At 31.8% G+C, this 16209-nt stretch overlaps 1 protein-coding gene across 1 annotated transcript; it reads right to left on the bottom strand.

Moving 5' to 3' along the window:
* Nucleotides 1-5777: 5777 nt before the first annotated feature.
* On the bottom strand, nucleotides 5778-12399 carry LOC145006677 (subtilisin-like protease SBT2.4). Its single transcript, XM_078965750.1, has 9 exons — nucleotides 12273-12399; nucleotides 11410-11567; nucleotides 10675-11072; nucleotides 10494-10589; nucleotides 10349-10418; nucleotides 9999-10281; nucleotides 9443-9783; nucleotides 8642-9182; nucleotides 5778-6187 (listed from the first exon to the last, which is right to left on the bottom strand). The coding sequence occupies exons 1-9, from the start codon at nucleotides 12397-12399 to the stop codon at nucleotides 5778-5780; spliced, it is 2424 nt and encodes an 807-aa protein (XP_078821876.1).
* Nucleotides 12400-16209: the final 3810 nt, after the last annotated feature.

Below are 16209 nucleotides of genomic sequence, written 5' to 3'. Positions count from 1 at the left end.
CCTGAATCTCCTCGGCTCAATAAACTCAGATTTGCCCTTGGATCTTTGCACTACAACTCGTTTCCTTGCTTTTTTCTTCTTCTCCTTCTTCACACCTTCACAAAAATGGCACCAAATCACTTATAAGCTCTCAAGGGAGGATTAGGGTTCTCTCACTGTGTTCTCAGGGTGAAAGTGGCGAGAATGAGGCTATAATGTGGTTTAAATAGTGGGCAAACTCGGGGATTTAGGGTTTCACCCAGACGGACGGACTCGCCGAGTCCAGGATATGGACTCGCCGAGTCCCCGGCTCCCGCGTGCACAAAATACGCGACCCAACTCGGCGAGTCAGGCTAGAACTCACCGAGTCCCTCTTGAAACTTAGACAATTAACAATTAATTAACATACCGGGAACGGGTCGTTACAAATATGTTTTGAAATTAATACTCTAAATTCATGTTATAACTTATGATATGTTTTTATGATTATGACTTTCATAATGATTTAAAGAAAAAATTTTGGTACGGATTTTTGGGATGTTACACATAAATTTAAAAAAAAAAAGGAAAATTAAGGATTTTAGGAAATAATTAATTCTCATAATTTTAAAAATATGATTTTTCTGGAAAATAATTCTATTAATTCAAACATTCTAAATGAATGTATTTATGGTTATCTTGAAAAAAAAAACATTATATATTCTAGAGAATACTATAAACATATTGTCAAGATTAATAATTTTAATCAATACAAATTTTATATGAAACGAATTTTCAATCAGTGACCTTTTGTGTTGAGGGAACCTCCCAGAAACAAGAACAACGTTTTGGAACCTCACCAAAACAAGAAAAACATTCAATCGTAGATCTATACAGAACCCATTTATCTTCAAGATTCTTGTTGAAACTAACTATAATCAAACATTCATCAACATGATAATTGAAACGAAAACCGGGAAGCTGAAGGTTGATTGCAATGGTTTAGATTGATGGAAGCAGATGACAGAATAAAGGATGTGATGGTCCGATCACACACACAATAAAGAAGTGGAGGTTTTCCTCTTTAGATGCAACACCATCATCGTCGGTGAAGGGGCCAGCTCCTACGTTCCTATTTTCTTCGATAGTCGGAGGGTTGCACGACCTTCAATAAGATATTTTGATAGGGTGGAGATTGAAGACAACATGGTTATTTAAATTTAAGGTATAAAGGGAAAGTAATCCAAAATTCTATGGATTAATTAAATATTTATTTAATTACCAAAATTAATTAATAAGCAAGATTATACTTTTGCCCATATTTAGAGTTTTGAAATGATTGGTCCATAATGATTCCGATATCCATACAATACTTAGATAAAATATTTGAACCTACCTCTTTCTCTTTCTCTCTCTCTCTCTCTCTCTATATATATATATATATATATATATATATATATATATATATATATATATATATATATATATATATATTCGGTAGGAATCACGAGTATAATTCTCTACTACACATTTCGTCAAGGAACGTAATACAGTCTCGATGAAATAATCATGTGTGGCGAACGACACTTAAATAGTTTTTTTTCTTAACTTTTATTTATTAAAAAAACTTTTTCAGATAATGATGTACTTGTTTTTTTTTATAGTTTTTTTTATTATTCCAAAAAACTTTTTTAGATTAATATATACTCGATTTTTTAAGTTTTTATATTTATATTTTGTTATTTTATTTTTTTATTATTTTTTTTCACCTTTTTATATTTTTAAATTAAATATCGTTTAAAGTTTTTTGATGTTTAATATTTATAAAAAGTTTCGAATCATAACACTATTGTGCATTATATATTTTTGGATTATATTATTTTAGATCAAAATAATTTAAATTATATCATTTCTGAATCATATAATTTTGGATCATAATATATAAATTAAATAAAGTTTTTTTTAATAATATATTTGGATCATTTTGAATCATAAAATATATAGTAATTAAGGATCATAAAGTATTTAAGTCATAATATTTTTAGATAATAATAAATTAAAGATCTTAAACATGTTAAATCATAAATATTTTGAATCATATTATAACATTTTTTTTTAAAAAGTTGTAATCTTTTAAAATAAAGTTTGGTATCTAAAACACATTACTTTTATTAAAATTTCTTTTCAAAATGTTCATAATATATGATATATAATATACATTTTAAAAGGATTTTTAATTTGGATAAAGAAATTTCTTCGTCTTATTTTTTTATAAAAAGTTAAAATTATTTAAACAAAACGTTCGTATCATTAACAATATTTTTGAAAAATTTCCTTTACAAACTCACTAAAATATATAGTAATTAAGGATCATAAAGTTTTTAAATCATAATATTTTTAGATAATAATAAATTAAAGATCTTAAACATGTTAAATCATAAATATTTTGAATCATATTATAACATTTTTTTAAAAAAGTCGTAATCTTTTAAAATAAAGTTTGGTATCTAAAACACATTACTTTTTTAAAATTTCTTTTCAAAATGTTCATAATATATGATATATAATATACATTTTAAAAGGATTTTTAATTTGGATAAAGAAGTTTCTTCGTCTTATTTTTTTATAAAAAGTTAAATTTATTTAAACAAAACGTTCGTATCATTAACAATATTTTTGAAAAATTTCCTTTACAAACTCACTAAAATACTATTACGAAGAACTCTATCATTTGCTTTTTTGAATTTGGATAAAAAATTACATTATGTTTTATAAAAACAAATATTTGTTTAAATTAAAATATAAACATTTCAAAAACTTAGTTTTAAAAAAAAAAAAAACTTTTTACAAAGTCACTATTATAGTGAAGTAGAAGTATCCCTTCAATTTTCATGACTTTCGAAAAAAAATCAGGTTTTTTTTATGAATATAAAAAAAATTATGATTGTGTTTATTTTGTACAAAATTAAATTTTTAAAACTTTAATTTTTTTTCTGAATTTTTTACAGGAAAAAAAATTTATTGATGAAATTCAAAATGGGTGAAAAAAATTAAAACAACTAACCAATTGCAATTACTTTGACATCGTTTTGGTGTATTTGGAATTTTCGAAATTCCACTATTTTTAGATAGGTACTGTGTGCTATATTATGAGATACTTAGATCGGACCGGAGGGTCCAACGAGCAGTGAGACCGGAGGGTCCTCACTTAGACCGGACCAGAGGGTCCAACGAGCTGTGGGACTGGAAGGTCCCACTGAGACACATTGACCGGAGGGTCTTACAGAGCTATAGCCTCGCGTGGTTAATTATATGTGCATGATATTTTGGGGAACTCACTAAGCATCGTGCTTACCATGTTATGTGTTATGCGTTTCAGGTATTTCCGAGGATTGCGGGAAGACACCGACTTGATTGTACACACACACCTGAGCTGGAGTTATATTTATTTTTGGATCTTGGATTTGTGATAAAATATTTTGAAATTATGTTTTGACATTGATACTTGAAGTTTTCGAGAAATCTGATATGTAATTTACCATGTTTGAAAAATGAAAAAAAAAAAATTTGTTTTGAAAATTTTACATCATTACAAGTTGGTATGCATCTTCGGGAATGTCCGGACTCAAACTGAGGATTTGAGAAAAAATTTCAAGAGAAACAATTTTTCTAAAACGAGTAAGAGTTTCTAAAAGAAAAACAAGAAAAAGCAGTGTGTACAATCAACTAGAGCCTGAACAGTGATTTCCCAAAATACCTGTACTTTCTGTGTTATGAGATATTATGAGATATATTATGCATGCTAGAGAGTAGGCTAGGTCTTTCATAATTTAGGACTAGAGTGGCCTGATTTGTGATGCCTTAGCCTAGGGGTTATTGCTACCAGTGATTTGCTTCGAGTACGAGTATGTAGCAGAGAGGAGCTTATGAGAGGTCTACTAAGAGAGTAGTATGTGTTTGGCGAGATATAGAGTACTTGTGAACTAGGATCCTAGCAGGAAGACTTGGAATGGACACAAATGCAGTGTATTGGGCCCGTACTATTGGAAACACCGGATCGGTGCGCAATCCAAGTAAGAATCCTTAGGGTGCTAAGGAACAAGTAGGGGCGAGTGATCGAGTGTGAGTATTCTTGATCTAAATACTTTGTGTTTTGTTTCAGAGACATCATGGGGGGTACGCACCACAACCCGGAGAGTAGTGGATTTAGTGATGATGAGATTCGCAGGATGATTCACAACGAGGTGGTCGCAGCTATCCGAGAGGTCATCCCGAAGATGTCTGGGTCTATTAAGACCACTTGGATTGAGACGTTTGATGACCGATATGCTCCTATTACCGCGGCACTAAACTCTCCTGTTACAATGCACTCCACTCTAAGGTCTTCACACTAACTTCTTCTTTCTTCAAAACCACACCAAACTCTCTTAAGGCTCACAAAAAATGGTTTCCTTTTGCTCTAGGGTTTCTTGAGGGTCGAAATCTATGAAATAGGATGGATAAGAATAGGGTTTATGTCCATAAAGATGATTAAATATGAACCAAAGCCCTAGAATTAGGGTTTCCATGCTTCCTGCGTACTAAGGCGCGCCTTAGTACGCTTAGCATACACACACGTACGCACGACATACTCGTTGTTGGATTAGGTATCTAAGCCCATAACTATAATTGGTATGTACTTGATTTGATAGTAGCATTGTCCTTTTGGGTTGCCTTCACACTGTCAACTAAACAAGATAACTATTGGAGAGAGGGGCTGATTTTATTATTTGGAATAATAAATTGGTGCATAGAAAATGATTTATTAATATATTATAAGAATAATATATTAATTAGAAATCTTATTATTAATTAGTATTTACTCATAAATAATTTTTGGAATTAATTTTAGGATTAAAGGAACGGATTGAAAGTGTAGGGGTTGTTTTGTAAATATTTGATAGTTGAGATTTTAAGCCATTGGATCACCCTTATTGGGGAGGGCTGAAAATCCTAGAAGGTTCTAGAGATTTTCTTCCAAGGCCTAAGGTAAGGGAGTCCATGGACTTGCCTAGACCCTAAGCTAAGGAATTAGGGTTCCTGCCTCAAAACCCTAGCTAGCCTCAAGTATAAATAGACCCCTTGGCCTGTTGAATTCGTGCACCCTCTTGAAACCCTAAAATAGCCGAATTTATGAGCAAGTTACTCCTCTCTCCTCTCTCTCAGATTCATCATCTTGCCGTAGTGTGTTGGTGAGCCATTAGAGATACTACACTTGTGATACTTGTTCTCAAAAGCAAGGATCTTCAAGTTTTGGTTGTTATTACTATATAGCAAAAAAAGGTATGTGATCTAATCTTTCATATGTAGATTTTTAATTATGAGATGCATATTAGGGTTTTCCTTTTGTGTTTGATGCTTGTATGTCTAATAGAGAAAACATAGATCCAATCTTGGGTTGCGTGCACACATATGATTGTTTGTATAAAACTCATCACGCGTCCCTTCTAAACTTTTACCAAAATGCCACTAAGGGCCCCCTTTTGCATTCTTTCATAACTTAAGGACCAAAAATGAAATGCATCTCAATATAAGGATTAACAATGGAATTGCTTCAAAATTAGATGTTACAGCAATACACAAGCAGCTACTTTACATATTCGTCCTCGATAATTGTTGTAATCATTTTTTTTCTCTCACATTCATTTATTACATTAATCTTTCACCATATGTATGTTATATGATGAACTAGATTCTAATCATTGACATAGAATATAATAGTAATGTTTTATATAAAGATAACAAACACCTTTATTCTTACATAATCAAGATTGATTGTTTTACATTGAGATAGGTAGTACCGAAATGGGTATTCTTACTATGTGTTTCGAGCTTCCTGTTAAAATAATTTCACCATGGCTAAATGAATCATTTGGTTGTGTAACGATGAGTTTTACTTCCAAATCTTGGGTGCCTTGTGGAACTATGGTGAACCATGGTGGATTTAATTCGATTGCCACTCCATGGGGCGGCACCACCGCATAAACATATGTCTCTACCTCGTTGGCAACATTCTTGACTATTCTTCTAACTAGTTGTGATCCCTTGAGTGATGAAATTGTGACTGAAGGGACGTTCAGATCTGATGGTGAACGAAAGGAGTGTAAGCATGGTTCACCGATTGTGGTTTTGATGAAATCTGGATCAGTGTTTGGAATCGAGCACAAGAAACTCATATAGTCATCAAACCCTGATTGATAATTAGGTTAGTACATGAATTCATAAAATGCATTGTAACATCATCAGCTATAAGTGCGAAGGTTCCGTATGCTTTGGAATGGCTATGGGTCACCCATCCTGATACTGCTTTCATTCATGAATGCTTAACCATATTGTTATGAGGTTGTCCCTGTAAGGAGTATTTCGTTCGTCCTACACCTAATGTGATGATTTAAGCACTAATTTTCATCTCATCTAGGGTGAACATAGGCAGGTACCCGTCCTTATTGCGTAGAGTTGGAACCGAAACCGAAATCAATGGGTCTTGGAATGTAGTAACTGGAACCGGTTTTAACAGTTCTTTATATTTTGGAACCGCAACTGGAACCTCCAAAACCGATTCCGACACCAGATACCTACCTGGTTGTTTTAATCCGTTTTACTATTTTTTCGTTAGAAAACCACCATTACAAACCATTAACTATTAAAAACATATATAAACATAACTTATGGAAAACCCATTTCACGAAAAAAAGTAACAGCTGGAGGCTAATTTTATGTTTAAAAAATATGCCTCTATTTACGAAGTTATAAATAAAAATAAGAAACGTCATATATATTTTGATTATTTATTATCATGTTTTCAAAGTTAAGCAAGATTAACGATGCAACAGTGTTGCTAGTGTGTTACTAGACAAAACCCATGTTTTATCATATGATTTTACTTTCACTTATATAACCATCATACCGGTCCAAAGTATCAAAATGTAACATTGTTATTTTGACTTGGTAAGTATATATATATATATATATATATATATATATATATATATATATATATATATATATATATATATATATATATATATATATATATATATATATATATATATATATATAAACACAACATGTAGCGGTTCCGGAAAAAATGAGATCCGAACCGTTTAAGACGGTTCCGGTTCCAAAGTGGGTACCCTGTTCTGCTATTCACCCCGAATCTAATCAAAACTCTATGGCTAAGCGTCAGACAATAGCAATATTAGGATGTGTGACCCCTAAAAAGCATCTTGCTAGGTTGTCAGATGTCATCTCCAACCCACCCCTAAACTCCATTTATTCATTCATTTCTTCTCCAATTCTACCCCATTTCTATATCCATTTTTGGAGATATAAATAGTATTCCGCATATTTGAGGGAAGACTATTCATATCTCCAAAAATTGAGTTGAAGTTTTTGTTGCCGATTTTAGTCATTCTCTTTTTTATTTTTCACATTTTTAGTTTATTTTTATCCTCTAATTATAATTTAAATATAATATTTAATATTTGTAATATTATGTTATATACTAATTTATATTAATTAATCATAAATATAGACTTTAATATTTATTTATCAAATTCATATAAAAAATTAAATATATATACTAATTTATAAAGTATAGTAACTGATTATGACCGTCATCTTGATATATTTATTATAAATATATTTTTGTTTATTTAATAATTATCTATAATTAATTAATAATTAATTTAAATTTATTATATATAAATATTTTTTTATGATAATATAATTTGTAATATTATTATATATAAAAAGTATAATATATATTTGTTAAAAACCAATTAGTGGGTGTATTTGAGAGTATATATAAGTTACAAAAATAAAATATTGTAGGAATATATTTTTAAGGATAAAAAATAGGGTATAAAGTGGAGTATTGTTGGAAATGTAATACTATTTACCCTATTTTTTACTTAATTTATGGGGAAAAAATAGAAATGAATTAGAGATAGTATAAGAGCATCTCCAAACAACTTCTATTTTTCCCCATTTTTCTCCAACTCTACCTTATTTATTCTCCTATTTTTTAAGAAATGAAAAGTATAACACCAAATATGGTGTTATACTATTAAATTCCTCCAAAACGGAGATGAACTTTGAGTAGTCGGTTTTAGTCTATTTTTTTATATAATACATTTATAGTTTATTTCTATCTACTAAGTATAATTTAAATATAATATTTAATACTTATAATATTTTGTTATATATTAATTAATTATAAATATAAAGTTTTTTATGTTTATCAAATTCATATAAAAATTTAAATACATATTGAAATTTTAAAACACGATAACGTATTCTAAAATAACTTATAATTAAGTGTTATAAATATAATCTTACTTATTTAATATTATTGTAATGAAAAAATATATATATTATATATTTGTTAAAACCAAATTAGAAGGGGTGTGTTTGACAATCTATGTAAGTTGGAAAAATAGAATATACTAGGAATATATTTTTTTGGGGGTAAAAATGAGATAAAAAATGGAGTAGGGTTCGATATGAAACACTATTTATCCTATCTTTTATTCTATTTTTTACGGAAAAAATGGAAGTAGATTGGAGATGATTTAAGACAGACAATAATTTGGTACATGCACCTATGATACATACAAGTCGGGATAAAAAAAATTGACATTACCTGATGTAAAAACGAGCCCTGGATCAAGAGCATTGGTGGCACTAACAAGACCCGCGCCATGATCAAAAGGTGTAGAACGATGTAATTTATACATATCTCGACCTTGGGCCATTATCGGTTCCCCTCGGTTATCATATGAAGTGGCGGTTGTTGCCATGGCGGAAGCAATCATTGATGGTGACCATGAAGGATGTCGCTGCTTGATCAGTGCTGCCACACCAGCAATATGAGGTGTGGCCATACTTGTACCAGATATCAATCCAAAGTTACAACCCTCGAGAATTGGAGTTTTCACGCTCATTGGGCTCCAAGCTGCCCAAATCGAGTGCCCAGGAGCTAAAATATCGGGCTTCAACAAATCTATCGGGTTCCGTTTTATGTCGATAAAATTAGGTCCTCTCGAAGAAGATCTGCTCACAATTGGAGCTTTTGTGTTGTACTCGGCAACTCTACCTTCTCCTATAGCTGCTCTTCCATGATAAGCTATTGCAACTCCTTTATTATTTCTTTCGGTTTTCTTCTCGTAGTAATCCATTATCATCTGCAAGAATAACAAGGTGTTTTCATTTATTTGTGTATTATAGCATCTTACTTTTAGTTCTTTCTATTGCATAATGTATTAATGTTGTCATTTGTTTCTTATTGAGACAGTGTATTTCCGAAAAGGTACTTAAACTCAAATATACCTAGAAACTGAATGACGATGATTATATTGTTTTCAAAATACAATGTTGTTATATGAAGAAATAAAAATAGGATTTTGTAACAACCAAATCAATGAAAGTATGTTGCCATTTATACCTGTGTATCATTAGCTTTTGGAATCACAATTCCAGGAATAGAGAATGGATATGGCTCAGCTATAAAATCACCATAACTAGGATTAGCAGCAAACACGAAACCTATAAACCCTAGGGCGCTCCCGGTGTTGGTAATGTCTTTTAGACTTGAAGTTCCGTTACTAAACCCCGCTGAAAACATGCATATAACAACACTTTGTCGTACGATTACGGGATCAAATGCCTCAGGATGTTGGCACTCGTCTATGTATTGTGGGGTCCTCGGAAAATTTCCATTTGCCACGACTGCATCTTTTGCCAACACCAACTTATATTTTAGCAACCCTGCTCCAAAGCTTGGTCCTATAAATCACAATAGAAGGGTTACTAAACAAAGATAAAATGAGCCTGGTTTTGGGTACAATTTGTTTATAAAAAAGAGTTATTTTTCCAACAATCTTGAAACATGCTCCTGTCGTACACTGGTAGCCTAGAGCCCACAAGGATCCTTATCCACATTGGAAGGGAAACATGTAAATGATAGAAACTTGAACCATTGACCATTTATGTAAGTATACCTGATAATCCGATGCCATTGAATCTTTGGCCATTTCCAAGAACAAGAGAGCTGGGGTAGGTTCTATCGGTGTCACATGAAGCCACACCTACGGCCCACGGGCTGTATGAGACGGTCGAGTATGGGCCTGGACCGCGGTTACCAGCTGCTTGAACCACGAAAATTCCAGCTTTGTGGGCGAACAACATAAAGATATCAAACATGCTTAACATAGTAATCGTTTTCTCTGGAGGTTCATCTGGCCCTATTGAAAGTGACAAGATATCAACTCCATCTTTTATCGCCTGCACCATTACCAGTTTCTTAGTGAGCTGAAACACAAGGGTGAGGTGAGGGTCGGGATGACCTTACTTGATCCATTGCTGCAATAACATCTGTTTTAGTTCCTATACTCGGATATATAGCCTTATAAACAGCAATTCTGTGTCAAAATGGTGTCACAAGTAAGTCAAATGTACAATGAGAGTAGCACAACGTACAATGTTTGACTCATTACCGTGCACGTGGCGCCATCCCACTAGCTCTTCCATAGTAGGATCCTTTAACAACCACCGGAACTCCATGGTTACCAGCAGCAGTTGATGCCGTATGACTGAAAAAAAAGGTACCATTTTTAATTATCTTATGAAATATTTTCAGATTCAGTCCTTATACTTTCACCTCAGTCTCAATTATACCTTCCATGTCCAACCGAGTCATAGGGGGACAAGATATCGATTGAGGCATTTAATTTGCCAGTCGCTTGTGCTCCAGCTGCAAAAAATCTAGCCGAAACTATCTTCCCATTGCACGAACTCTTTGGAAAATGAGGCCCCACATCACAGACCCCCGGGAACTGGGTCCGGTTCCTCGGGTACCCGTTCCAGGGATCATATGCGAAGCTTGGGTGAAACGGATTAATACCGGTGTCGACAAGACCAATAACAATGCCTTCACCTGCATTGCTATCGCCTCCTTCAGTTGTCCAAACTCCTTGTGGTAACCCTAAAAAGTTAGGGGTATGAGTTGTCATCATTTTCACTCCTCGATCTTTCTCTATGAACTTAACTCCTTGTGCATTCTTTAACTTCTTGGCCTATATGTGAAATGAAAAAAAAGAATATTGAAGATTAATAGAAGTTTTACTTGTTAGGTAGTGTTTCATATGATGGAATCACGAATAGAATGGGATGGTAATGAATATGCTATTTGTCTTGTTTGATGGAATGGAATGGGACATTTGTGAAGGAATATGAATCTTTTTTTTTTTGTTACAGTTAAATATTGTATATTCAGGTAATATAAAATTTCTTATGGAAATAGCCAATCAAACATGAGTACATGACAATAGAAGGTAATGACTTATTATGTTATAATGTTTAATTTCATTCCTTCCATGGTGAAAAGCATAAAAATGGTATGAAAGAAAGGACCTGAGTAGGGGTAGTATGGACAGAAAAGCCATTGACAATGTGTTTGTAACTATAAAGCTTGTTGTAAGCTCCTTCATCTAACGTGGATTGTAGAAGTTGATCATGAGAGTCTTCCAAGTGCTTTGCGTGTGCCTTTAATACTTCACTGTACATATGCCAAAAAGGTGTTCATAAAAACTGGCTATTAGTTGCTTACATACTTTGAATTGTTCTGAAACCTGAAATTTTAGTCCGGAATTCAGAATGTCGTTGTGGAATCGGTAAATAAAATGTTTTTTCTTAGTCCGGTGCCCATTCCGGACCAGGTGGTTATTTTTGCTAAAAAAAAATTGATTATTTTATTTAAATACAGATTAAAAAGTAGTTAAGTTACTTTTTTTTTTATGGGGCATGCACTCTAAAAAATGTTTAACATTTATGTGGGACGAATGTAATGTAGTAATATTAAATTCATGAATGATGTTTAAAAGTAAAAATATTTTCATGTGAATCTCGCAATATAAACAAAAAGACTTGTTTCATGATCTTGATGGCACAAAATTATTGGTTTGCTTACCAACTTACCCAGTTGAGAGCCACCATATAGTTATTTTAAATTTTCTATTAAAATATATTTATTAAACTTTGTAGACTAATTGAATGATAAAATTATATGAAAATTAAAATATTAATAAAAATAAACTATTGAACTTTATAGAACTGGGTGTCAAAATTAACCATATAGTCATTCAAAAAGAAATATTTGAACACTAGATATCAACATAAAAAGTAGGCATATATATTATCTAAAATGATCACTGACTCCCGATATATAACTCACCTATCAAAGTCTATTTTTTTGCCAGGTTTACGAGAAACTGTGTTATCTTCAAAAAATGCAACTGGTGGACCGCCTTCCACCATCACCAAGTATATTTTTCGTTCTTCTGCAACACAAATGGTGCAAAACAAAAATAGGAAAACAAATCGAAATCGCAGAGAAATTGTCATTGTCAATGCAAAGGAGAGAGATGGGGGTTTGTATTGGCAGTAATAATAACAAAGGAATAAATGGTTAACAACATTATTAATGTTGAAAAAGCATGTTAATCAGCTGGCTTTCTTTGTGTAACCGTTGCATTTGTTGGACCTTTTTGGGTTCTTATGATGAATAAGAACGTTTTATATGTTCAAGTTTCTTGTGTCTTATTTTAAATGTAATCATTACACATTTATCTATTTATTTATTTATCTTCATTGAATATTTAATACAATTGGTTGAATGAAAATACAGATGTTGTTAAATTATGATTTATAGTAGGCAATTTAATAATTAGTTAATCTAGAGAAATTAAATATATTTCTACTAATTTTTTCCTACCCATCTTCCTACCTAATTAAATTGTCATATGTGTCACATTTAATACATATTTAATGATATTTTAGAACACATATAATCATTATTGATTAATAGGAACAAAAGATAGGAATATATTTAATTTCTGATATTTTAATATACTATATAGATTTTTGGAGATAGTCCATTTGGCTAAATATGAAAGTTCCTAATCTAACAACTATTTAGAAGATCATGAGTTCAATCTCAGACAAAAGATATATTTAATTATTTACACGTTTCAAATAATAAATAAATAAATAAAAATAAAAACCTAGGTCTCACTTAAAACAGTTTTGTTGATAATAGTATATTACATTATGAAATTGAAATCTAGATATACTTATTTTGAATAATAAAGTAATGTTTATTAGTGTTACATTCGTTATTATGTATCTTTATGTTCAACTCTATTATCTTTTATAAGGATTTTTCTAAAGACAACGCAAATTACAAACTTTTTAATTTCTGTAATATATATATATATATATATATATATATATATATATATATATATATATATATATATATATATATTCTTTTGAGCAAACTTTATATTCTTTTTCACATCTTAAGGTTTGAAAAGTTATAACAATGATCAGATTTATTGTAAAAAGTCGCTTGCATGAATCATGAAACAGGTCATATATGTTGTGTGGATTGTGTGGAAAAAGTAAGTAAGACTATATTTAGATAGTACAATCATTTTATTTTTCGAATTCTTTTAAATTTTATGTTCACTTTTCAAACCATGTTTCAAAAAACTTATTATATTTTTTTTAAATTCATCTCAATAAATATATATATATATATATATATATATATATATATATATATATATATATATATATATATATATATATATATATATATATATATATACAAACTAATGCTGCCCATTGTGTTATCTAGAATTTTTTATTTAATAATGATCCAATAACAATGTTTTTATCGGTTAGAAATATATAAAACTTAAAGTATACTCATTCGTAACTAGATTTAGGTGTGTTCGATAAAATTAGTTGGTAGCTGGTAGCGTTTTGTTAAACACTATGTGAGATATCTTTTAGGTTTGTAGTGTTTTGTTTAAACTAAGGGTGTGTTTGGCAAAACTAGCTGATAACGGGAAACTGATAACGTGTAATGGATAGCTAGGAGCGGATAACGTTTTGTTAAATGCTACGTGAAATAGCTTTTGGATTTGGAGCGTTTTTTTAAACTAAACGCTAGAAGCTTTTGTGTTTTAATTCATAGCCTTAACCCATTCAAGATTAAGAGAAGCCTCATAATAAGACTAAGGTTCAACGGTTTTATCAAGATTAGAAATGAAACACTTATGTTTAGGAGTCAGATTAGAGTAATTAAGAGTTTTCTCAATGTCATACTTGTATTTTCCCTCAACAATATAGTCACTAAACCGAGATGGAAGACGAGTCTCCCTCCTAGTATATGTGAGACCAATTGATTGAGAATCGTGGGGTTCAGAAATAGAATGACTACTTTCCCCAACCTTGACAGGCGAACCAAAAGAGACAGGAGAACTAGGACCAGGGCTGTAACGCTCGCACATCTGGTCTAGTCAATTTATAAGTAATAAGTGTCGAAAACAAATTTTGGATAAAAGATTATTTAGAATAAATAATCTTAACCAAGTTGTAGAATATATCTCAAGGGTTCCGTGCATATAAAGAACGCCGAAATCCAAGTTATAACGAATAAGTTATAACTCGTCGAAGTTTTACAGCAAAACCGACACGACATTGGAAATCGTAAAAAGTGAATTTACGATAAAATACTTTCTAGCCTTAATGATCTAAACAAAATTCGTACTATATGTTAAAACGAGAGCGTGCATAAAAAGTTGTAAATCTAAGGTAGAATGAGAATTAACGGATGGGGTCTAAATAAAAGTTGTAGTACTTGTAAATACCAATGCGTTAGATATAAATAACGTCGAGAATAGAGCTTGTATGTTTAAGATATGGACCAAACTTAGTCTCAACTCTTCAAGCGCGGCGAATTCAAATACAATTTTGTAAATCTGAAATAGAATGAGAATTAGACGATGGGGTGTAAATGAAAGTTGTAGCACTCATAAATACCAACGCGTGGATATAAAGAACGTAGAAAACGAAGCTCGTGCGTGGAAGATACGGACGGAACTTAGGGCCTACTCTATGATAAAACCTTTATAAATAACAGATGAACTCTTCATATTTTCTTCACACCATAAGCATTTCTTTCTCTTTCTAACTTCTCTCTAGACTCCCTAAACCCCCCTAAAGCCTAGTAAACTTCCCTAGCGCTAGAAGAAAGCCCCGGAGTGCACAAAGGGTTCGAGAAAAAGAGCTTTTCGACTCAGAAGCTCTGCTACAGCAAAGTTCGGGTTTTAATAAAACCCGTTGTAAGTGAAATAAGTCTACCATACTTTAAATATAGCTTACATTTAAATACAATATCATTATTAAGAACCTAGAAATAAATTCGTTATTCTGATTGATCAACTTACGAGAATGGTGTCTAAGTTGTGATTTAATGAGGTGTTTAAAGTAGGATTTCCAAACAGTATACTTCGTATACCAAACGGACCCTACCTCCGATATGATCCTACCTGGTTGTTCCTTACTTGATAGATCATGAAAGTAGACTTTGTCTTAATGATGAATCTAGACTAATAATTAGTCGCAATAAAGATTAGACTAAAACTTAGCGATAATAATGTTAGGTTTCGTCGAAGGAAAATAGAATCGTTAAAAGCGAAGCACTGCTCGAGTTTGGAATCATCACTTTAACAAGTGAGTGCATAGTTATTTTCATCTTACACATAAATATGAAGTATTTTATATAAATTACGTGCTATGTGTGTATAATATCTGAATACTTGATGTCTATGATGGATGAAACGTTTATATATGTTTTAAATGATGTAAATTGTGTATATATTTCATATCTACAAAATGTGTTGGGTAAAACATGGGTAGATTAGAGGTGAGATAAATGATGAGCGATGAAAGATGAGATAAATGATGAGCGATCAAAGATGAGATGAATGATGAGCGATGATATATGAGTGATAAAATATGGTGCGAAGTGATGACCTAAGCGATGAGCCAAAGCGATGAGCCAAAATGATGAGACATACGATGACCCAAGCGATGACCCCATCATCTAGCAGAGTATGGATGACAACCACAGACTATTCTAGACAGAGTAGTGGAACACTAGCATGCTCGCAACCTGTAGGTGTTGTGAACGATGTGTTCACCCGGTGTACTCTAAAAACCCATTGATAGGTATTACGAGTGGACTCTCGAAAACGATATTGTCAATAAACAAGATAAAAAATGGTGACTATGCAGACTTAGTGCCGATTCCTTAGGATACTCCTTGGGAATGAATGAACGTAGAATAGTTGAATCTTAGGT

Source organism: Lactuca saligna, chromosome 7 (genome assembly GCF_052625555.1).
Source record: "Lactuca saligna cultivar CGN05327 chromosome 7, ASM5262555v1, whole genome shotgun sequence".
Lineage (NCBI taxonomy): Eukaryota > Viridiplantae > Streptophyta > Magnoliopsida > Asterales > Asteraceae > Lactuca > Lactuca saligna.
The sequence above is the reverse complement of the archived record's forward strand: the minus strand, read 5'-3'. Positions and strand labels throughout refer to the sequence as shown.

What these genes read in the sequence shown, in the direction of transcription:
- LOC145006677 (XM_078965750.1), bottom strand. Translation starts at nt 12,399, where the DNA reads ATGACAATTTCTCTGCGATTTCGATTTGTTTTCCTATTTTTGTTTTGC. An exon ending in GACTCGGTTGGACATGGAAG is followed by an intron (nt 10,590 to 10,674) that starts GTATAATTGAGA and finishes CTTTTTTTTCAG; the next exon opens with TCATACGGCATCAACTGCTG. An exon ending in CAAAAGCTAATGATACACAG is followed by an intron (nt 9,183 to 9,442) that starts GTATAAATGGCA and finishes TTATTCTTGCAG; the next exon opens with ATGATAATGGATTACTACGA.